This window comes from Panthera leo, chromosome A1 (assembly GCF_018350215.1).
Source record: "Panthera leo isolate Ple1 chromosome A1, P.leo_Ple1_pat1.1, whole genome shotgun sequence".
NCBI lineage: Eukaryota > Metazoa > Chordata > Mammalia > Carnivora > Felidae > Panthera > Panthera leo.
Window position 1 is genome coordinate 144,541,649 of NC_056679.1, and position 24,404 is coordinate 144,566,052.

Genomic DNA, 24,404 nt, shown 5'->3' on the forward strand with positions numbered 1-24,404 from the left:
TATACCTTGTGTAGACAAATCCATAGCACTCTCACATGCTTTCTCCCTTAAAATAGCTTCTCTGGAATCAATAGGGAATTTTTTACTTCAACATAAAAAGGTGAATTAAAAGAGAAAAATTGAATCTAACCTTTCTTCTCAGAAGAAAAAAGCATGGTGACACAGTAGACTACTGACCTTTGAGCAGGTATTGGCTTAAGCAAGATCCTCAAAAGACCTTGCTGGAGAAGTCATTTTCAACAATTGTCCAGGGGCCAGTTGCATCAAAACTACCTGGGGCTATTGTGAACATAAAAGTTACTCTATTAACCCTAATAATTTCAAGGTTCACTGTAATTCATATAAATTTGATACATCCTTAAAGATATGTGACACCTTGCTTATCACGATTCTTCTTGAATGAGTGAAGTATATTCATTTTCCCAGGGCTCAAGTCACTTTTCCCCAGCACAATTAAAAGACAGGCTTATATGGTCATGAATAATACCATGCCTTCCAATATAAATATATTCATACACATACTCATATTTATAAATTCTATTATAGTCTTAACTTTTTACGGAAGAGAACCCGTTCTTCAGTGCAGCATTATTGAAAGTCCCAAATGCAAGCAAGATAAAGACAGGATACTCTCATTGAAATAGAGCTGGTGGACCCAGAGCCCCTGAGAGTTCTGTTTGTTCACACTCATGTTGTCACTGCACCCTGTCTATGGAGCCTCTAGGAAATGAGGATTTTTATTACATGGTCTTTTGAGTTGCAGTTCAGACTACATGTATGTTTTGTTCTCCTGAAACTTGAGTGTAAGTGAAATTTTCCTTTTTTTCTATTGAAAATAATTGTAATGCCTCACACAGTAAATCAGAAAGATTTATGAATGAGGTATGACACTGGATAATGAGATGGTCAAAAGTTATCACATAAATCTCTTTTGGGTCTAAAATATTTATCTCAGGTTCCAATTCTGACTGTGTGGAGGACTGAGCTGATTTAGATCTCTCTAGATATAAAAACAGAAGTGCTTAACATATAAAATCGAATAAAAGGGCGCCTGGCTGGCTCAGTCAGTAGAGTGTTCAGCTCTTGACTTGGGGTTGTGAGTTCAAGCTACATGGGTTGAGAGATTACTTAAATAAATAAATAAATCTTTAAAATCAGTATAAAAGAAAAAAATTAATACATTGGTGATATTTACAGGAATAAAAGGTAATCTCTGGTTATCAGAAATACCAAAGAAACTTAAAATTAGAGTAGAAAGCTTATAAGCTGAAGACATAGAGGCCTGAGAATGATTTTAGATTGAGTATTGGTCTCAAGCCCAAGGGGTTTTAACTAAAGGGAATGAGAGGCAGCCTTGGGCCCCTTAAAGGAATTAAGCTCCCTGTTTAAAGCCTAGATTTTGGAAGAGTATCACAACTGTGAAATAAGAACTCAAAACCTCTTCCTGTTAGCCCAGAAAATAATTAAGGAAGTTTGTCTTTGTTTTGGGTTCTGAGTTTAAAAAAAAATCTCCTTTGAAAAAAAATGAGTGAAAAAATGAGTGTGTTTCCAACCTATAGATTTGAAATTTAAATGTATCGTATTCACATGGTATGAAAAATCCAAACTGAGGAATTAATGTAAAAGCGGTTTTTGAGACTCTTGAAATCCTAAGACTTCTTGGTAGAAGCATACACAAAGTCACTCCGTTAGCAACACTTCTACAATTCAGGGCTCATTACAGTGTGCTCAGAATCAGAAATCACAAGTCTTGTGAGTAAATTATCTATTTTGAGAGAGTCAGAAGCACAGTGAATGATAGAATTAACACTGCTGGTGACAACTTGGAAAAGACTGTAAAATAAGAATGTTTAAAATATAATAAAGAAAGAGAGAGGGAGGGAGGGAGGAAGGAAGGATGAGAGAAAGAAAGAGATAAAGAAACAAAGAAAGAAAGAGAAAGGGAAGAAAGAAAGGGAGGAAGGAAGGAAGGAAGGAAAGAAAGAAAAAGATTACTATGTAAAACGGACCAGGTTGATCAGTCAAAGAACCAAACAGAAAAATTTAAACATGGAAAATATAATCCTAAATCATCCTAAAGCTGTTGTTTGTGTAACTGTGCCATTTGCTTAGAATGTTAAAGGAAACTGAAGTAACATTGTTCATTTTCCACAGTTTTCATCAAACACCATCTCTGTCCTCTTGTTTCCTGTGTTGGTTACCCAAGCGGCAGCCTCACTGTGCTTTAGAGATATTAAAAATGAAAAGAAGGCCAGTGGGGTAAAGGATCACTTACCTCATCTCTCCCCTCCCTGTCTCTGTGTGAGCCCTGTCCTCCAACAGCACTCTTTCCCATCCCCTCCCCCACGATACCAATCAACATCTTCACGCCATTTAACTACAATCATAAATCACTATATGGTAATAACCTAGTAACTAGAAATATTTTCTGATTTTAAAAATTGCTTAAATCTTTTTTTCATTTTCTATTTTGTTCAAAAGGAATATGTGTAATTCAAAATAAATCCTTCTCTAACCCTTCTCTAATTGCAAAGGGAAATTTTAAATTGACAAGGCATAAGTAAACAAGACAGAGGAAATTAACAAAATTTCCTGAGTTTTCCTCCTGGAAAGAAAAGAGTAAAAGATAAACAGGACTGTATGCATTCCAGAGCGGGAGAAATTACACAACGCATCCTCATCAAATCAACATGGTGCCAATAGAAACTGCTAGAGACACTAGTAAAATGGGGGTATTTGTTGGCAAAAAAACCACCTGAGAAGTAGGCACAGAGCTTGCTAGTGAGACAGAAGGTGAATTTCATCCAAGAAAGCCATTATTTTTACGCAGCCTGCCCCAGACCACCCTCGGGCAGAGAATGAATATCGCAGAGGCTGTTACTGTCGGAAGGTACAGACCTCTCAACTAGTACAGCTACTGACAGAGAATAGTGATGATGTGACATCGTGGCCAGTGTCCTTAGGAAATACATTCCAGGAGAAAAAAAAGCCCCTATCTCTATCCTCAGGTATTTGCCAAGTGCACAGTTCTGGTAACTGGGTATTGAATCTGCTCATCAGTGTACAGTGTTTACCTGTTGCTGTGTGTGTGTGCACAGATGAAATAAGAAACTAAATTGTTTTCATGGCTATAAACAATTTGGAGAATATATGCTCTGCCTAGGTTTTCATGTGGGTTGTAATTGTTTATTTTTTAATTTCACAGTGTGTGGACAATATACGGTGTAATGGTTTAATGACTATAGTATTTGAAGAGAATTCCAAAGTTACTGTGCCACATATGATTAAGTAAGTGTGATAATCCTTTCCCTTACATTTTAATCAAGATCAAATTGGTTGAGAACATAAAGCCCTGCAAAAATATTGCTTCCATAGGATTCTGCTACATTTTGTGAATATGTTTCTTGGCAGTAATGCAATAATTCATGATATGCTATTATAAATAATATGACTATCACAATGGGTTTTCAAATTCATAGTTTATTGATTCATAGCATAGAAAAATGTTTTTTATACTGTTACATATGCTTTCATTCAGGAAAAGAACCTATTGAGATTTTCAAGCACAATATAAAAAGTTGTGACAGCCAGATGTGTCCAAGGGTCAGAGGCCGGATCAAAGTATGGCAGATCCTTTTGGCATCTTCCCAGCTGGGTATGAATCATATTACTCAGATTTGATTGTGGAGATATGTTTAGATTCACCTGACATGAATCAACTGGCCTTTCCATGGTACCATCTGCCTGTTCCTTATATGTGGATTTGCCCAGGGCTATTTGCCTTTCCTTATATGTGGATTTGCCCAGGGCTGTCATCATGCTATTTGGTCAACAAAATATATCGTATAATTTAAGGTGATCAATAGGGAAATGGTAGTTTAAAATGAGAAATTATATCGCTGACTATGTGCCATTGTTCTCTGTATTAATGCTTTTGTCTCTACATACTTTTTTGTTTCCAAATTCAGAAATTGTTTCAGGAGTATTTTGAAGCTGACCAAATTGTTCCCTGTTCTCATTGTTTTGGTTGTTTGAGGTCCAAATTCCTGTTATATCTTTCAACAAAAGTTACATGAAACTAAGGAAATATTTGTGCTCTATGCATTTTTAATGTGGGTTTGTTGTTTTTTTTTTTTTTAGGTCTGAGCCGTTTGTCCTAAGGCAATAAATAACATTAATTTTCCTCTTCTAATAGGTAATAAGTGTAATTAGTACCATCCCCAGAGTACAACTTTTAGAACTTACCAATTATTATGTTAGATGAAGGCAGAGTACATTATACTAATGCCATAATTACTACAGAAAAATATAAATTATAAAAGAATGATAATATTTCAAATTACTGGTCAAATTTAGAAACATTTTAGGTAGGATCATTTTAAAGCTCTAGGGTGAAGATTCTTTTAAGCGTTCAGTTTTATAAGGTTTTGATTTAGTATAGTTTCCTAAAACCATATTAGTTAAAAATGTGTGATGCTAAGATAGAAACAAAGGATGCAGTATTAAATCAAGAGGTCCAAATTGTGACTTAATTTTTATTTTTTATAACTTCTTTTAATATTTATTCATTTTTGAGAGAGAGAGAGAGAGAGAGAGAGGCAGAGAGAGAGGCAGACAGAGGATCTGAAGCTCGCTCTGTGTTCACAGAAGCAAGCCTGATACAGGGTTCAAACTCATGAACCCCAAGATCAGGACATGAGCCGAAGTTGGATGGTCAACCAACTGAGTCACCCAGGAACCCCGTGATTTAATTTTTAAATTCACATCATTGGGTTAGAGTTATTTTAATTTTCTACCACAGGATTCTTATATTAATATTTCACAAAATAGTGTATGTTCCTTTTATCCATTTTTAAAAGTACTTTCTTGAAGGTTAGACAGCCCTGAAAGTCCCACCTGCTTTAGAATGAGAATATGTAAGTTGGACATTGCAGCCAAGTCATAAGCTCCTAAAGCCCTAGAGCTACTTCACACGTGCTATACGTACACTTTGTTGACTTTTGAAATGAATACAGATACAAACTTTAGTTTTGTGCCTGACTGGTTATGGCACAAACACATATTCTGTCCCCTGTGATGTCCGTTTGAGCTTGGTAGACGCATACACAGAGTCACTCCATTAGCACCCATGTCCAACCTCATATGTGTAACTACTTCACGCACAGACCAGGACTTCCCTGCTTTTGGGCGCACAGAGTGACACTTGAATGAGCAGGAACTGCTCTCCTGCTAGAACAGAAACCTGGATCTCGGGCTGTAAGGATTTTCTATTAGAATCACAGATGTTTTGATGACCATCTATACTATTCTAGATGTATTCCCAAGGCAGAGTAATGTCTCATCTATTTATTCCTTACTTCTCATCTATTTATTCCTTCCATTGAGCCTGGTTCTCCTCAGTCAGAGGAAAGAGGATAATTTTGCAACCTCCGTTCCTTCTGATAGTTCCGTCTGGGGCCCTGTTCTACCCTAAATTCTGTATTGGTGCCTCCCAAGTGCATACTATGAAAAAAAAAGACATTTTTTTGAGTTAAAAGAAAAACTATCTTAATTGTATCTTGTTACTGACATGGCATCACTTTGCCGGCACCCACTTCCTTTTAAAACCTAAGTAATTATAATAGGTGATTTGGGTTTGGTGTCTCAAGATTGCATTTTTAAGTGTTTACCAAAATGGAGTTGTTATTATCACAGGAGGCTTAAGTAATGCATTATATCTTTCTTGAGAGTCCCTTAGGAAATAAACATTGTGTTCAGTGTAATAAAGGAAAATTAAATAATTTCATAATATTTAATTTATTTTCTTTTCTTAAAATGAAAATGTAATCATAATTTTGAAGGACAGTGGTATAATTAGTTTTACTTTAATTTTGTATTGTCACAACATACTTTTTTCTCCCAGTGTTTTTGTTGCTGTTTTTAAGTAGGCTCTATTTCCAACGTGAGGCTCTAACTCACGACCCTGAGATCAAGATTTGCAACGCTCTACTGACTGACCCAGCCAGGTGCCCCATTTATTCCAGTGTTTTGAGTAAAGTAATTATGGTTAAAAGATGCAAAGCTCAAAACTAGTATTAGAATGCAAAATTATGACATTTATTGGGTGAAAACAGCCCTGTAAGTGGTGCTTTACATTTTAGGGTAGGGTAGGGTAAGGCTTGCTTCCTTTTAATAATAGTTGACCTCACCTTTCTTAGAAAATAGAGATTTTTAGTGGGAAAACGGTAGGAGGAGAAAGTGATTACCTTGATCAGCCATCTTCTGGACAGATTGACTTATTTAGTAAAGGTCTAAGGTCTTTTTACTAATGAGAAAATTAAGAACCATAAAAGTAAAGTTGATAAAGGGTCACATAGTAAGTGGAAAAAAGAGCCCCACGCTATTTTCAAGAATCTCAAAAAAAGCACTTTTGTTTTTTCGAGATCAGTTATGTGGCTAAAACAAACAGACCACCCTTACTTCCTCAGCAGGGGTAAGCTGCTCATTTAAAATGCTCTTTCGAGCCTGCAGATGAAGTACTTTTGCATGCATCCAGCGTACATTGGAGTGGGCAATTTCCAAAAGCAAGCTAAGAAAGTTATTGATTCCATTTTATTTGAAAGAAAATAAATATATAATTTAAAATCCCTCCAAGTGCTGAAGGGGCTAATTAAGGGCACTCACAACAAGCGAACTGATTCTCAGCAAGCACTTGCCTCACTGAACGTTCCTGACCCTGCAGCATGTCCTTTAATCAAGTGGTGAAATCCAGGACTTCACCGATTCACTGATTTTCCGAGATGTGGAAGTGGTGGGAAACAAGGAGTTCCAGAAGGGAATGTGAGGGCTCTGGGCAGTCCTAGCAAAGGGGTGCATTTCTTTGAGCCCCACTTGGATTCAGCCTCTGCTTCCAAGCATGTCCTCTTACAAGCATGTCTTCTCTGTTGGCTTCTTTTGCCCTTTCTAACAAATGTGTACCACGGGCTGAGGGCTCTGAGCACAGCCAAGGATTGTGAGGGCTGCTGTGTGCATCTTCCCCCTGGTGTGCTCATCCACCTGGAGAGGCTGCTCAGGCATCCAGGAAATCTGGTAAGCTTAAAGAACAGCCAGATGGGAGGTTTTATAGAATAAGAAAAAAAAATAAAAAGCAGAACACTGCAGGGGGCAATGGTGGATACTGTTCATGGAGAATCTCTCCCATTACTTTTTTTTTTTTTAATGAAGACACTTTTAACACCACAAAATATTGCAAAATAATGAAGACATAACGATTCACACAATTTATGGATCAAACTGTACTCGTAAAATGGATAGCCTTAAATGCATTAATAAGCCAGGAAGAATGAAATGAATTAAGCATTCAGTTCAGGAAGTTACAAAAAAAAAAGAAAAGAAAAAATAAGCTGTTAAGAAAGTGTGGGAAGAAAATAATTAAGAACAGACACAAATACATTAAAATATAGAAAAACAGTAGAACTGGTCAAAAAGCCAGTTCTAAAGGGAAAAATACCTAATAATGTAATCTGTTGGTCAGTTTAGTTAAGAAAAATGGGGGGAAGCACAAATGCACAAAATTAGAAGTGAGGAAAAAAATAACCACAGATATAGCAGTGTTATGTGTCTCCCTCCCCCCTTCTATCGGTCTGTGGGAAGAACGTCCCCCATGACTTAGTTTTCAGCACACTTCTGATATTCTGATTTAAGGGTATAAGCAATGCTCCTCCTATATAGGGCTTTTGGCTTCATTTCTCTAATAAAACTTGATTGAACTAGGGAGAAAGGTGAAAGCAGAATATACCACCCCAAAACATGCTACTTGGGCATATTGACTGAGCTGTACACTTGAAAAATAGCAAATGCAGGGAACTCTGACCTCTTCTTATTTGCGTAAAGACAGATCCTCCAAAAGGCACTCAATTGTCATAAATCCCCTCCCTGAGAATTTCATCAACCAGGGAGGATTGACTTTTATTATAGGGGAGGAGACAAGGAGTCAATATCACACCTAGATGAACTGTCCCCAACTATCCTACCTCCCATCTAGTCTCCTAAGGGCCCATTCATCTTTCCTAAAAATCATTTACTCTCCCCTAAGAGGCCTACACCATCTCTCCCCCACCCCACCCCCCAACCTTTTCCCTATTAAGACGGTATTTAAACCTGAATTCTAAGCCACCTCTGGAGTTGCTCATTTTTTCCCGGTATCTCCCATGTGTACGTGAGGTATGCATGTTAATAAACTTCTGTTTGTTTTTCTCTTGCTAACTTGTCTTTTATTACAAGCGGTTCAGCCAAGAACTCAGAAAGGTTGAGGAAAAAATATTTTTCTTCCCCTGCAGAAGCAGTCCACAGAGTGAAATGAGTTATTATTACCTTCTCCACAATTAATTCTGACCTTTTTAAATTATAATGGCATATTTGATGTTTTTATAGCCCTGCCTATGTAATAAGTCACATCAACGTATTTTATCAACTACAACGGGAAGCCCACATACGTGTGTGTGTTTCCGAATACGGAAATACTCAGTGGCTGAGAGGAAGCCATGTCCTGGTTTTGTTCTTATGTTCCTGCTTTGTGTGTAGGTCTGATGCCCGTCTTCATAAAGATGACACCGACATTTGCTTTAGTAAAACACTCAACTCCTGCAAAGTGCCCCAGATCCGCTATGCCAGCGTGGAGCGCCTTCTGGAGCGGCTGACAGACTTGCGGTTTCTTAGTATTGATTTCCTCAATACCTTTCTGCACACCTATCGTATTTTCACTACGGCAGCTGTGGTGCTGGCGAAACTTTCCGACATATACAAGAGGCCTTTTACCTCCATCCCCGTCAGGTAGGCCCAGGATTTGCCTGTCCTGAAAGTTTGCCCCCTGGTCCCTGGATCTCCGTGCAGATGAGCAGTTGCTCTGCAGAGCAGGATTGTCTTGCCTGGGAACTTACATGCCCCACCTGTAGCAGGGGTGGGTGGAGGTCACAGAGAGTTCTCCAGGGACGAAGTTGAGAACCCTAAATTCCCTGTCATCTTTGCCGGCTCTGTGATTACTTGGAAGCTAACTCCATTGTTTTAGGCTTTCCTATTTTTTTAATTTTTTTTTTTTTAACAGTCGTGCTTTTCAAACTTTAACATGCATAAGAATCACCCAGGGGTCTTATTAAACTGCAGGCTGTGAGTTAGCATGTCTAGAGCAGAGCCTGAGTTCTGCATTTCTAACAAGCTCCCCAGAGATACCAGTGCTACTTATCTTTGGACCACCGTTTGGTAGCAAGGGATTAGTCAAGGCCTAAAAAAGTGTCTGTCTTCCTTTGCCAAATGTGTGGTATATAGGTAGTGTTAAATGAAGACAACAGAAGTGCCATGATGTTGTGGCCTTTTAATGTAGAGAGTATGTTCTTAAATAACATCAGGGGAATCGTTTTCACTTGGCTACAATCTGTTAATAGCTTCTGCTCTTATTTTTAGGTCATTAGAATTGTTTTTCGCTACCAGCCAGAACAGTAGAGGTGAACATTTGGTAGATGGCAAATCCCCACGCCTGTGTCGCAAATTCTCTTCCCCACCACCACTGGCTGTGTCCAGGACGTCCTCCCCAGTGAGGGCCAGAAAGCTGTCCTTGACTTCTCCATTGAACTCAAGGATAGGAGCATTGGACCTGACCACCTGCTCAGCGTCCAGCAGCCCTACCACCACCCACAGCCCTGCTGCATCCCCACCGCCGCACACTGGTAAAGTACCGTTGGATCTTAGCAGAGGCCTTCCTTCTCCAGAACAAAGCCCGGGATCTGTAGAAGAGCATGTAGATAATCCCCGCGTGGATCTGTGTAACAAGCTAAAACGAAGTATTCAAAGAGGTATTATCCAGCTGCCACACCCCGTGTTTGCTGGCCACCTGCTCCCCCACCATTCCTTCTGGAACCCTAGATCCCTTTCTTTTTAGCCCTCCCACCTCCCTGTAGAAAGTAGAATGAATACAATGGCTAGTTAGAAGAGAAATTCCTGTAAGTCACTCTAGCCTGTATGGAAAAGAGAGCAACTTAAGCTTGTCCTGAGATCTTCTACAGTAAAAGGCTAATTATAGTCAGTTGTGTATAGAAGAACACCGTTATCTGAATGGTGTTATTGGAACATTCTTCATGGAATTTGATTAAGGCTGGTTGGATAAAGAGCCTAACATGATACTCTGTGTAGAGGTGAATGGTGGGCACTCTGTTCTTTGAGCTTGGGCCTTCCAGAGCCTTCTGCTCCAGTGTCTGCCTTGAATATCTGTACAGCTTCCAGCCTCCCCTGCTAAGGATGACCCAGCCTGGAAACATTAAGATGGCTTCTTTGGTTTAGTTATCAAGGCAGTGCTTCATATTACAATAGGGATATAGGGAGAGAAATAAAATATGAGACAGTGTTCACGGTCCATGACAGCCAAAATGTGTGTGTGTTTTTTTTTTTTAAGTGAATTAGATGATATGTTTTCCTGATTAAATTCTCTAATGATTTTCTATGGTACTTAGATTAAAGTACATTCTCCCTCACAAGGCCTCCAGATCCTATGAGACTTGGATCGTCTCTCTCTCCAACCCCTGTTCCTATAATGCTCCCTCATCTACTAGGATATAGTCACATGGATTTTCTTTTTGTGTCTCAGTAACACATCAATCATCTCTGCCTCAGGGACTTTGCACATGATTTTCCCTCTGCCTGGACAGTCTTTCTCCATGTAAGCTCCATAAGATCAGCAAGTTGTCTGTCTTGTTCATCTCTGTACTCTCATTGCCTTGGCCAGTGCCTAGCTGGTAGTAAATTTTTGTTAAATGAATGAACCAAGCGAAACATTCAGTGAACTAAGAGTCCTGTGTTATGTCACCTTACCTTCTGCAGCTTGGTACATGTAGGGGTCAGAGGAAGTGATCCTTGTTGCTTTTAGTGTTTCTGTGATGAAAATAAAAAAGGTTTCATAGCCAATTAGCAAACAGCTTTTTGTTTTCTGAATGATAACTTATTTCTTTACTGATAACTTAAAAAAAATTGGGCATTTAATCTAAGATCACAAATTTCAAGGAGGATCACCCAGATGGAAGCATAAACCCTTGCTTTTCAACCAGCGTAAAGCTTCCAAGTACTTCTTAGCTCAGATAATTTAAAAATAAGCTTCCCGAGTGAAGTACTTAATGGAATTTTAACTGGATGGTTGTCATCATCAAAAGTAACACCCTCTTAAACAAGAAATTCTTTAAATTGACAAGTTAGCAACTAAGGAGGAGGAAAGAAGGAAGATAATTAAAAAGTCATTAGAACAACAAGCTTTGGTAGAATCATGATGGATTCTTCTCAGGAATAATGAGGCAGCGCATAAACTGACAAGTGCATCTGGGGTTTGATCCAGCCTCAGTGCTTGGGAACCTCTGTGGAGAGTGTGACTGAAGGAAATTTATCACAGACCTGGGCAGGGTGCCCTGGGAAGTACAGGAGTTTTCCAGAATATGGGAAGTTCTGTTCCTTCCTTTATTGGATTGCAGTAAATAGGAGAGGAGAAGTTTGGGGCTAAGTCTGGATTCTTGTGTTATTTTGAGTGAGGAGAGCTTTAGGAATAAGCATGTTAGTGTCAGACATTCATGGATCTGAGGCTGATCTAAATACGTGCCATTGTTCTAGAGGTCTTCAGTCAAGCTGCCCACTGCCTGCTGTGGTTAATCCTTCCAGTTTAACTTGTTGCCCACAGACTGTGACATTGTTCCCCGACTTCCCTATTCTGGTCTTCAGAGCCCAAGCCCAGGGTGTGCAGTGATGGTCCAGTGTCATACAAAACCTGTTTGCCCTACTGTCTAGGATGGAAGTGTGGTTACTGGTAGGAATTAGCAGTTTTTCCCCTGGATCAAGTTAGACTCAGGGAGACCAAGATAAATGAGAAAGAACTGGATCAAGTTCCTGAGGAAGGACACTGACAAAGTCTGCAGAGGCTGGTCAGTGCAGATGTTGGACCAAGGTACGATCATTGTTGACACAGCTAGTGGCAGCTGGAGAGCTTGTCATGTGGCAGCAATGATCATTTATGACCAGTGACCGAAAGTGGAGGACGCCTATGAAGAATGGTGTGGTAAAAACATTAGGTTCTTTCCCACATTAGAAAAATAGCTGAGGGCTTAATGCCCCTATTTTCACTGGATTTCCCCCAAACAAATGATTTGTAGTTAGATTTTTCAGGAGTTAGTTTATCCACGTGGTTCGTGAGTTAGAAATGTCTCATTGTTAAGTGCAGAGCTGCTCTCTGGGTGATGGGGAGGTTCCAGGACTGCATCACGTGGGGCCCATAGCACTTGATGAAGTACCCTGCAGCCAGCCTCTCCTCCAGAGAAGTCAGCTCCTCTCCCCTCTGTGTTTCTTGCTCACATCCGCTACTTGTGCACCCCCTTATCACTCTGATCGCCCTCCATTCCTTTCACGCCACTTCTTTACATCTTTATTTCTTTTCCCTTTCTGTAGCTGTCTTCTGATTACTCTTAATGTATTTACTTCCTATGTTGTTCCCACTTGTTCCTAGTAAGTAGTTAAGGTGGTAGTTCAAACAGGAACATGGTACAGCTGGATTAAAAATAAAATGGGTAGGAAAATCAAGCAATGAAGAAAATTGGATGAAGCCAAGGGTATGGTTGTTGAACAGTGAACACAACACTGTGGTCTTCTGCAGTTCCTAGAGTTGCTCTGGTTTTGGTTCTGAAAGTAATCAATTACGTGATTCATATTGAAACCTAAGAATAGACTGGTGTACAGGCACATTTTTTTCTTGCTACTGGGACTGGAGAACAGTGTATCCTGTGCATTCCCATAAAGGAAACACTGTGAGTAGAAAGCTCAGAATTAACACTGGAGGCCAGGCAGCTCTGTGGCATTTTTCTGAAGAGGTGAAACAAAAGAATCATAGACTTAGATTTTTCTTTTATTTTGTATTGGTAAGTGGGCAATATTGGCCATGAATAGCCCCAAGAAAGTCATGGATAAAATGCTTTACTTCAGAGGCACCTGGGTGGCTCAGTTGGTTAAGGGACTCTTGATTTTGGATCAGGTCATGATCTCACGGTTCACGGAATCGAACCCCAAATCGGGCTCCGTGCTCACATAGTGGAGCCTGCTTGACATTCTCTGTCTCCCTCTCTCTCTGCCCCTCCCTTCCTCAAAATAAATAAGTTTAAAAATGCTTTACTTCAGCATCAGTCTGACACGTTCTGTGTGTGTGTGTTGTGTGTGTGTGTGTGTGTGTGTGTATAGGATGTCTTTAGAAGCCAAGAATGCTGCTGTGTTAACTCCGCTGTCTAGTCTTGAAAATTCTAATTGGCAAAGAAAAGGGAGACACTGATCTGTCTTTAATTTGAAAGATGTTTGCATGTGCTCTGCATAATGTTAACACTTAAAACAGTTGGCAAACTTGAATAAGAATCTCATGCCAACAGTTTATACATTTTTGGCTTTTCACTTCAGGATACAACTCCATACAACCTCATTCCGTAATACAGCTTCCTCCATTAGGTCCCTACTGAGGCCATAGGTCTCTCTCACTAGATCAGCTAGACAGTTTTGGGGTATACCGCTTGAAAAATGCAAGTGACTTTTGTCTGGTTTTATTGCCATTGCAATGATAATGCCAACCTCACAGTATTTCCTGGCAAGAGAACTTCAAATGACATGAAGGGAAAGAAGAGAAATAGGAACTGTCCTTCAAAGTGAGCAAGACAATGAACTTCAGAGGGAAAAATAATGCACTTTATTTTCCCCCCAACCCAGTCCTCAGATCTGTTCCAGGCTCACTTATTACCTGTTAGTGCCCTCCTTTCTTCCTATCAGGCAGTCCCCACCATATTCTACCCTCGCTTTTTCTACAAAGTGCATATATTAGCCCAACTAACATCTGTATTCCGCTTGATGGTGGGATCTCAACAAAAATCAGAGCAGGGGCAGGCGCAGAGGGAAAGGTCACAGGACTGCTCACTGTGTTTGGGATTCTTACCCACCAGCGTGCACTTGGGTCACGGCTGTGCAACCTAGTGTCGACGTTTGCGGAGCAGTCCGCATCGCTAGTGTCTGTTTCTGTGTTCTTAGCTTGAAAATTGCCTGCCTGTGGGCTGAAAGTGCTCCCAATTTTAGCATTTGTTTTGAGCCCACATCTGCCTACTCGTCTTGAAAGCAAAGCTGTTTGCATGGAACTTGATTGAAAGTGAACATGCCAGAAGGAAATGCTTCTTTCCCCCACCCTGCTGGCATGGATTCTTCTCTCTGTAGCTGCCTGTTTGCTTACAGTGTTATTCTTTGCTTTCCTCCTCTTTCAGGGCATAGTCGAAGCCTGACCATCTCTCTCACTGGGAAGTTTTTTGGGTTCAGTATAGCTGACTAAATGATTTTTTCATTTGCCTCAGAGGAGTGAATGGTTGAATCAGACCAAGGACACGTATTTGATATTCTGCTTGCTCTTGCAAAACAGATGCCTTCCATTACTGAATTTTGAGGGAGTTATTTAGAAAATAATAAAACTCACAGCTAAGCACTGATTTTTTGTCTGTATCCTGCATCATTGCCAGCTTTACTGTAATTATGTCATTCAGGGAAAGAGCCTAAGCATTTCCCTTCCCTGGCCCCTTTCTGTTTCAAAAGAACAGAACTGTGGTCGTATTTCCAAAGAAGTAAATCATGTGCAAGAAGTCGTTAGGGATTTTAGAAGGGTTTATTGAGTGAAATCCTGAATGGAATGGCAGAGGGAGCTGAGTTGAGAACAGTCCTGCTGATGGGGGGGGGGGGGGGGGGGGAGGGGGAATGATGTGAAGTTAGTGGAGGTGACACAGCTCTTAGTGGTTACCGAAAAGCCCAAGGAAGCAGAAATACAGAAGTTGCTGGAAATTTTTGAAATTTTTGTAGTGCTTTTCCATGAAAGAACATCCACAAAGTTGTAGTTTTACCTGGTTAATAAGCCAGTGGGAGGGATACAGAAACATCATCAGTAATAGCCTAATGTGACCCTAGAATGATGTGCCTTTTATTCAGAGGATCTTAGCTGCAGTGAAAAGGCTCAAATGATCTTTAACTCTCCCCACAGTTCATTCTAAAAATTTCCACTTGCCTCCTGTTGACCACTAGGTTTAGATTGGGGGTATCCAATGGAACTTTCTGGGGGGACGGAAATGCTCTATATCTATGTCGTCCAGTACCATAGCCACCAGCCACATGTACTGAGCACTTAGAGTATGGCTGGTGCAAGTAAGGAGCTGAAATAGTAATGTAACTTCAGTTAATTTTGATTTAAATTTACCCAGACACACTTAGCTAGTGCTAACATATTGGACAGTGCAGCTCTCAATCCTTAGGAGTCCCCAGAGCTTCTTGGGAGCCACATTGGTAGAGATTCAAATTTTAGTTGGCTTAAGGGGGCAACCCAAGCAAAGAATTAGATGAAGTCCCAATTTTGATCCCAGTCTGATACACAATCTGGAAAAGTCCCTCTTCCCCCACTCTTCTGGAAGGCAGGGAACCCACAAGATATCCCCCATTTTTTAATGTTTACTTTTATTTATTTATTTATTTATTTATTTATTTATTTATTTATTTAATTTTTGAGAGAGGGGGAGACAGAGGATCCCAAACATGCTCTTCACTAACAGTGGGGCTTGAACTTACAAACTGAGAGATCATGACCTGAGCTGAAGTCAGACACTTAACCCACTGAGCCTCCCAGGTGTCCTTCCCCTGGTCTTTTTAACATCCACTGTTGTGTTGGATGGAAAGGACTGGGTAGGGTCAGCCAGGTTCAGCAGGGTCAGCAAGACAGGGATAGAGAAGACACTGCATTTAGATTTAGTGACATTAGCACTCTGCCAGGAGGAATGACTTGATTTCATATTAAAGCCCTTTTAAAATGTAGACTAATCCAAAAGGCTGTTCTCCATAACGAACCTTTGTGTTTCTGTGCATAACCCTGACAAGGAGGTCTTGAATTCACGGCCTTCTTGTTAACATTCATGCTATTTTCAAGCAGCTGTCCTAGAGTCTGCACCAGTGGACCGAGCAGGAGTGGAAAGCTCCCCGGTGGCGGACAGCTCAGAACTTTCACCTTGCCGGTCACCCTCAACTCCTCAGCACCTCCGCTATCGTCAGCCTGTAGGTGAGCTCAGAAAGGGGGCTTGGAAATATAAAAGTGAAAGATGATTTCTAGCTTCTAACTTTTTCTTTCGCCTTACTGTTTCACTCCCAAAATATTTTTTTAGTCTCAGTTATGAAAATTCATTGGAAGCAAACAATGTCAGTGTCAAGTAGTGGAGTAATAGATAATTAGAGAATATGTCATTAGTATAACTAATACTGACTTGACCCCATTATGGCATTGCACTGTGTCTGGAGTAACATGAATCAAGAGGCTTGTCCTTAGGTGATAGCTAGTTGAAGAGTCTCCATGTTGGTTTTATCAAAATGTTCCCAGAACCCTGATACCTTGTCATAAATCCCAGTGTACTCTAGATTAAATAGGCTCACCTGGGGCACCACAATTCGTGGGAGACCTTATTAAGGTCCAGTTGCATGGGACCCTAATTATCATTATTATTCACGTGGTAGAACCTGGTATATTTTCTATAGTTAACGAAAATTATAAAGCGTCTCCCATAATTTGTTTTAGAACATACCAAATGTCCTCTAATTGGAAGACAAACTGTCAGACCAAAAGGTAGAAATCTTTTCTCTCTCCATTGTTTAAATAAAAAAATTCAAAAAATAGTGGATTTTTGAAACGTTTTGCAGTGGCTTGCCATTAGGGTATGCATTCAAATAATGTTTTCCTATTAAGAGTTACAAACTTTACACACATTTTAAACCTTAGAAATACTTAAAAACAAATTAAGTATATGTTAATCCTTACATTTTTCTTTACTAATAAAAGAAAACAACAGTTGTTTTTGAAATGCTTCCTTCTTTCTCCTCAAGTCAGTTATTTCAAGCTGGAAGAGAAAACTATTCAGTTATGGAACAAGATTCACCCCAAGTAATCCAAGTAAAATGTAGACATTTTTTGACTTTCATACTTCTGCATATGCTCCAAATGGCCATTTCATTTGTAACCTTGGCCATGGGGTAGAAGCTGTGGTCATTGCCATCGGATCTCAGAGAGGCTAACCTGGGTCAGGCTGTTGTCAGAAGACTTGCCCAGAAGGATACCAGCCCTTGGGGAGTGGACTGATTTCAGACTTCTGATCAATCATGGGTTACCCTGGCATTTGAATGGTTCTGGTAAATGAAGGTGGCAAGCAAGACTTCCCTGGTCTACTATGGAGTTAGCCAAATCTCTTTACTACTCTTAGAGCTTTGGTCAGTCCAGGCCTTGGCAACTTTGTTGCTACATGGGACAGACCCCCTTTTGAGTTCATGGTAACCTGGAAGAGTTTGGGGTCAAAGCCCATGGAAGCAAAATTCTACCAAGGCAAGAGATAAATGCTCTTCACCTGGTCACTATTATCAGGGCTCTATTTTGTAGTCCCTTTTTATATATTTATTTTTGTATATAAGGTTTTGTAATTTATATAAGCAGTATTTGTAAATCCTATCTTGACTTAAACTGTCTTTTCTTTCTTCTCTGATATGACTAAATTTCACAGACATAGGACCATAGGAAGGAAGCTGAAATCTGTGATAAAATAGAAGATCCAAATAGGGACAGTATCACACATTTTCTTAGTGTGTAGCTGAAATTTTGCCTGTTCATCTGTCCTCTTGCCACCTTACTCTACAAATATTTAAAGTCTACTGCTAAAGGAGTGGGTAGAGCTGTTCTTTCTCCTTGGCTGTATTAAGCAGCTCTTTTCTTCTCTTATTTATTTATTTTAAGCATGGGTACATCACTTTAGGGACAAACTAATAAAAACCCTTCAAGTCAGAATCACAGGGAACTATTTTCACTAAAAGCCTGAATGAGGAAGAACAGTGAGGTTGGCATGAGCATTATCAGATTCTGTGTGTAAAATATCTAAGGAGGGAAGGGACTGCAAACAGGTGCTCAGAGCATCCTTTGATTTTAGAATTCATCCTAACTTTACAGGTGTTTTGAGAAGAAAACTCTACTGGTAATATGATGTAGGACATTTTTAAAAAATATTTTTATATTGAGGTATAATTCACATACCACAAAGTTCACCCTTTTAAAGTATACAGTAAAGTGGTTTTTATTTATCCACAAGATGGGGGTGGCCATCACCACTGTCTCGCTCCAGAGCATTTGTATCACCCCAAAAAGAAACCCTGTACCCATTAGCAGTCTCTCCCCACTCCCATCTCCCCCTAGCCTCTGGCAACCACTAATCTACTTTCTGTCTCTATGGATTTACCTATTCCAAACATTTCATATGGATAGAATCATAGAAGACATGACTTTTTGTGATTGACTTCTTTCACTTAGCGTAATGTTTTCATGGACCATTCATGTTGTAATATGCATCAGAACTTCATTCCTTTTTGTAGCCCAGTAATATTCCCTTGTATTGATATAGCACATTTGGTTTATCCATTTGATGGTTGATGGACATTTGGGTATTTGTACTTTTGGGCTATTAAGAATAATGCTGCTGGGGATATTCATGTATAAGTTTTTGTTTGGATATGTTTTCACTTCTCTTGGGTATATATCTAGAGTGGAATGACCAATGTAAAATCTTGTTATTTTCCTATTAACAAGGACAGTACAGAGCATTTGGCTCAAGCCTTCATCCAGTGCAGGAATGAAAATGAGAATTTTTATTATCGAATATGATCTATCTGCCTCACCGTGCCATTTCCATTCTTTTAAATAACCAGGACAGACGGCTGACAACTCTCACTGCTCAGTTTCGCCTGCTTCTGCCTTTGCAATTGCCACAGCGGCTGCAGGACACGGGAGTCCACCAGGTGAGTAGGGGCGAGCAGCCAGGTACACACTCACAGCAATGTGTATTAAATCACTGGTCTTTGCCTGCCAGTGTGTTGGTGATACACCGGGCAGCTCATCGAGAATGCAGATTCCCAGCTCCCATTCTCAGTGCATCAGACTGTCTATTATGTATTTATTATTTGTTTATTTACTTATTTTTAACTTTCTTGTTTGTAGTTGACACACAATGTTATACTAGTTTCAGGTGTACAACCTAGCGATTCAACATCTATACGTTATGCTGTGCTCACCATAAGTGTAGCTACCATATTATTGACTGTATTCCCTATGCTGCGCCTTTTATTCTCATGACTTACTCATTTCATAGCCGAAACTTAAATCTCCCTCTCCCTTTCGCCCACAGAGTATCTTGTAAATAAGCACCGTCGGGGCGCCTGGGTAGCTCAGTCGGTTGGGCGTCCGATTTCGGCTCAGGTCATGATCTCATGGTCCGTGGGTTCGAGCCCCGCGTCGGGCTCTGTGCTGACAGCTCAGAGCCTGGAGCCTGCTTCGGATTCTGTGTCTCCCTCTCTCTCTGCTCCTCCCCTGTTCACGCTCTGTCTCTCTTTGTCTCAAAAATAAATAAACGTTAAAAAAAAATTTTTTTAAAAATAAATAAATAAGCACCATCAGGTGAGTCTCACACAGGTGGTGTGGGGGGATACTATAAAGAACTGTATCACAGAAGGATGTGTTATTTCTCCCATGTTGTTTTCTGGAGTTCTCTAACCTTTTTAGCCAAATTACCAGGCACAAGTGTTTCCTTTTTAATTGAGTACAATGCTAAAAGCATATGCAAGGTGGGAGGGAAGGCTTGTGGAGGGAAGGAAGATGGAGGGGCTATTGCTTTAGCTGACTCATAATTCACTTCCAGTAGCTTTACAATGCTTTCTGAATTCTCTTGGTTAATTTTCCAGGTAATGAAGTAGTACTTAAAATGAAGGCACAGTATTTTAATAGATGAAAATTATAATTCATTATCTCTGTCTTCTTCTCTCATGTGCAAGAAGGACATTATGTTAAAACAAATCTTTATGTGGTTTCAACAGCCTTGTTGCTGTATCTTCATCTAAACTAACCCCGTGGGTTCTAATCATCATGCTTTGTAGAACCATGAGTGAGGGTGTATTTTGTTAATTAGCCATTGTTCACCTACCCCAAAAGAGTCCATTTCTAAAGCCTATGAACCTGTATTCAACAATAGTAACTAGTAGGTACTATCTGTGTGACTTCTTTCTAAATTGAAAAACAGAGAGAGATGTTCTATAATGAACATGAAGTATGTGTATATATATATATATATATATACATATATATATAATACATCATATATATATATAAAATACATTATATATATATATATATAAAATACATTATATATATATATATATATATATATATATATATATATATATATATATAATGGAAATCTTTGCAGATTAACCACATTCTGCCTCCAATATTTTGCCACACATGCTGCATTTGATGTGGTATGGAAAATTAGGGTGTTTTTTGCTCTGTTCTCAAAACTTTCTCCCAAAAGTCCCATCAACATAACACGAGACAGCCTGTAATGGTAATAGCACTGATATCTTGTCAATCCAGTTGACTTCTGTTGTTGACTCCATTCTGTAATAATGAACATTTTTTGGTGAAGTTATAAAGGAATCTTCATTATGCTCTCAGCAGAATTGCTTATCAACTGTGATTCGTTGAGACTTTCTCTTCTGTCTTTCATTATCACAAGCTAGTCTATCTTTGGAAAGAGCCTTCTCATAGGTTTCATAATTTCATGAAGGTTCATGAAGGAAAATAGTTTTTATGTTAATTTACAATGACCCTATTTCCGCATCTGCTGGAGGCTGGGTAGGGGAAGGTTTTTCTTTTTCACCTGGGATTGCAGCAAAAGTTCTAATGAGCTTTCAGAAATGGCTTTCTGACTTTGACTTGTCTGTGCATAATGGGCCAGAGTGTAAAGTAACCAAAACAACAAAGTCTTCCTCACCATTTGAACACTGCAGTTTCTGCTGCCCTTCTTTTTACTTCTCCCCTGGAACTGAAATAGCTTTAGGAAGAAAACTCTCTTCAGTGAGCCAGCTGAGGAGGGATGGATGGTGACTGACCACAGCCAGTGTGGCTAAGGGCAGGGTAGCCTGACCCTGAGTGAGCAAACTGCTTTTTTTATTATGGTGCTGCTGATGTTGCCTGTAATGTGATGGTGCCCCATAATTCAATTTTAGAAGTAAAGGAATTAAAGATTGGATTTGGCACTGTCTGTGGCCCTACTGTAAGGGTAGCACGTTGCACATGGGTCAGTTGCAATGGCTAATGGTGGTAAGAAAGGGGGTTTCTTCTGGAATGGAGGCCAGTATATTCCTGGGGCTCAGCCATTCCATGGATCCCCATAGGGGATTCCTGGAGAACTCGACAGAAGGGCTGGTTGCACAGGTGGCTGGGGAAGGTGGACTGGGAGCAGAAACAGGGAGGTGTGAAGGCAAAGATCTAGACTTACTGACAAGCCAGGGAGAGTATTAACTGCCCTGTGAAGGGCTAGACCCAGATGTTCAGGTGTTCACGGGAAGGGAGTGTTAGATAGTGGTTAACTCCTAAACCAGACTTTGTGCCCACCCTCTGATTCAGGAATCGCCATCCCAGATTCACTCTAGAACCTAAGGAGTCACCAAGGCAAGCAGAAGGAGAGATTGTGTAAGTGAACACTGTGCTTGCATCAGCCTTTACAGGCTCCTGTCTGCTTGTATACTATAATGTGGGCCCACCTGACGGTGCAGGTCTGCTGTGTCCCAGCCCATGGTAGGAAACAAGGTTCCGCCCAGTTAGGCCATGTGGTCTGCAGATTGGGCTTCCATGTTTCAGGCTGTCTTCAGGCTCCCTCCTTCTTTAATCCTCTCCCACGTTCACACTCCTATCCCTACCCCCAACTCTGGGTTAGACCTGCCAATTAATGATTATGTTTTCAAATATTCACTCCAGGCATTTGCAGATTAAGCTGTTTCTCTTTAATTATTGCTTGGAAGGTTTTGCTACTTCATTAAAAGAAATTTCAAATTTAGCAAGAAAGTGGACAGAAATTTTTCTTTGTAAAGACACCAGACAAGCTGCACATGCTTGGCCCTAAAGGCAGAGAAAGATAATTTTATTTGTGGAAGATGGTCTGGGATCCACTCCCTGGGGTCTGAGCCTGCCTAATTTCCACATACAATGGGAAAAGCATGGATTTTACCCACTGCTTTATTTTAGTACCTAGAGCCCTACCCTCTACAAAGATAGATAAGTCTCTCCTTCCGTGTCATACCCTTTTGCTTCTATTGGAGGTTCCTCATTGGAGATGAATGGCCCATTCTGTGGGCGTGATTGCAACCCTAAATCAATCCTTGTTAACTTCGTATTATGAAGACTTAACAGCTTATTTAGCTCTTGCCTTGTGATTGGCAGCCAAGTTACATTGCGCCCACTTACGGCAGGATCTAGAATTTTGGGGCCTAACACTTATACAATTTATCTCAAGGAAAAGAATATAAAATCACAAGTACCAACCTTTAGGGCACCTCCCAGGGCTTTGGAAGAAAGCTCAGAAGCTTAAGCGTCATCGGCTTCCTGGTAAATCTGCTTATGAGTCCGCTCCAGGTCATTCTTGGAATTACAGCAGCTATAGGAAATTTTGCTCATTGGGGAGAGGGAATTGGGGGTAGGGGACCAGTCATCCTCAGTCAGTCAAATGAGTGCCCTGTCCTGGAGTGGAGCTTTAACTTTGTACAAGATCAAGACGAAGGGCAATCGACAAGGTCTTGTGTGCCACTACACTGGTTGCAATATGTATTTTAAGCATCTGCTCAAATTTAGAAGCTCTGCATTAAAGTAGAAACTAAACTGTGTGCATTTCAGATGGATGCTGATACAGGGAATCTGCAGGTGCAGTTTGGATATAGTGAAGATATGAATAGAAATGCAAATCCAATGAATACACATATCAAGGCACGTCACTGTGCTTACTACACACCTGAAGCTCTAGGGTTAATTATAGAGTTTATGAAATGATCTCAAATAACATATGGAAGTGTGAGGTGGGTTCTTTTTATGAGACTAGAAGTAATGGCAGTGGAGTTACCATAAGCAACTCTTGATTATCCAGGAGCAGATTATATGTTTTACCATTCTAGGCAAGTCAAGGTAAATTAACAAAATAGAGGAATGGTTGAATGTACTTGGAGAAAAATTAATGGCACAGTTACAATTGCTTAGGGAAATAGTGAGGTCTTTACTGGTGATTACTTGGTGCTTGTAAAGTAGATTATTCATAATCTGTTTTCTCTTCTGTCAGACCACTCAAGCTGGTGTAGTCAATAGTAGATAGTAGCAGGGAACTGCTGGAGTGTAGGAGGTGTGTTTGTTCCTTCTCTGGTTACAGCATTCCCAATTTATTTCACCGAAGCTCTGACCCCTCTAGACTATGTTATTTTCTCCTTATTTTTTAAATGTTTATTTATTTGTTTTTGAGAGAGAGCACGAGCAAGGGAGAGGCAGAGAGAGAGGGGTACAGGGGGTCCGAAGCGGGCCTTGTGCTGATAGCAGAGAGCCCCCACGTGGGGCTCGAACTCACAAATTGGGAGATCATGACCCTAGCTGAGATCAAGAGTTAGACGCTTAACCTACTGAGCCACTCAGGTGCCCCCGTTATTTTCTCCTTAGATAAGACAGGAAGTGGGAGGGATACTCTTCCCCAAGCTGGGCAAGGCTTAGACAGTCTTTTTCCGTGGAGAGTAGATCTTTGTTACAGAGAAGGCTCTGGGCATATTTCACAACGGTGCTCTTCCCTCTTACCTACAAGAGCCAGAAGTAGTATGCGGGCCCCTCAGAATGTAGTCCCCAGCAGTTCTACTCTTAGGCTGGTCCACATTCAGCCTCTAGCCGTTGAGCAAAATGACCATTTGCTGTTGCTACCAGTTCATGGCTTTAGCGACTTCTACACCAGATAAGCAGATATCAGCAATATCTCTCGGAATGTACCTGTCCCTCCAGATTTGAGAGTGGTCATTTGTCCTACAGCCTCAGTTTTCTGATGTGGCCAAGAAAAGTCATTGATTTTCAGTTTTGCCAGCTTTTCTTCTTGTAAGGACAGGTGTGTTAGCTTCTAAGTTCTTTACATGTCAGAACTGAAATTGAAAGTCTCACTTGAAATTTTTATAGTGATTCTGTTGATTCTGTAGGTCCATTTGGGGAGAATTGTCAATCTTAACAATATTTAGTCTTTTAATCTATGAATATGGAATGTCTTTTTATTTATTTAGATCTGTTCTCATTTCAGCATTGTTTTTTAATTTTTCAGCATATGTCTTGCATTTGTTTTGTTGCATTTATTCCTAAATATAAATGACTCTTTTTTTGTTTGTTAGTACCCCCCTGCCCCGCCCCATAGGAGGTATCATAGTTTGGGACATATTTTCCATTGTTTTGTGTTTTTCCAAAATATTTTAAAAAATATTTTTTC

At 40.1% G+C, this 24,404-nt stretch overlaps 1 protein-coding gene across 3 annotated transcripts in view; it reads left to right on the top strand.

Annotated features, from left to right (window-relative positions):
- RASGRF2 (Ras protein specific guanine nucleotide releasing factor 2) overlaps nt 1-24,404 on the top strand; it is a 245,682-nt gene that overhangs the window by 125,169 nt on the left and 96,109 nt on the right. For 2 of the 3 annotated variants that reach the window (XM_042942438.1, XM_042942453.1), the window contains exons 13-17: nt 3,206-3,288; nt 8,563-8,811; nt 9,439-9,827; nt 15,986-16,111; nt 18,787-18,876. In XM_042942438.1, the coding sequence (XP_042798372.1) occupies nt 3,206-3,288; nt 8,563-8,811; nt 9,439-9,827; nt 15,986-16,111; nt 18,787-18,876 (937 nt within the window). The remainder of the gene's footprint in view (nt 1-3,205; nt 3,289-8,562; nt 8,812-9,438; nt 9,828-15,985; nt 16,112-18,786; nt 18,877-24,404) is intronic. The other variant, XM_042942446.1, reaches the window with a different exon arrangement.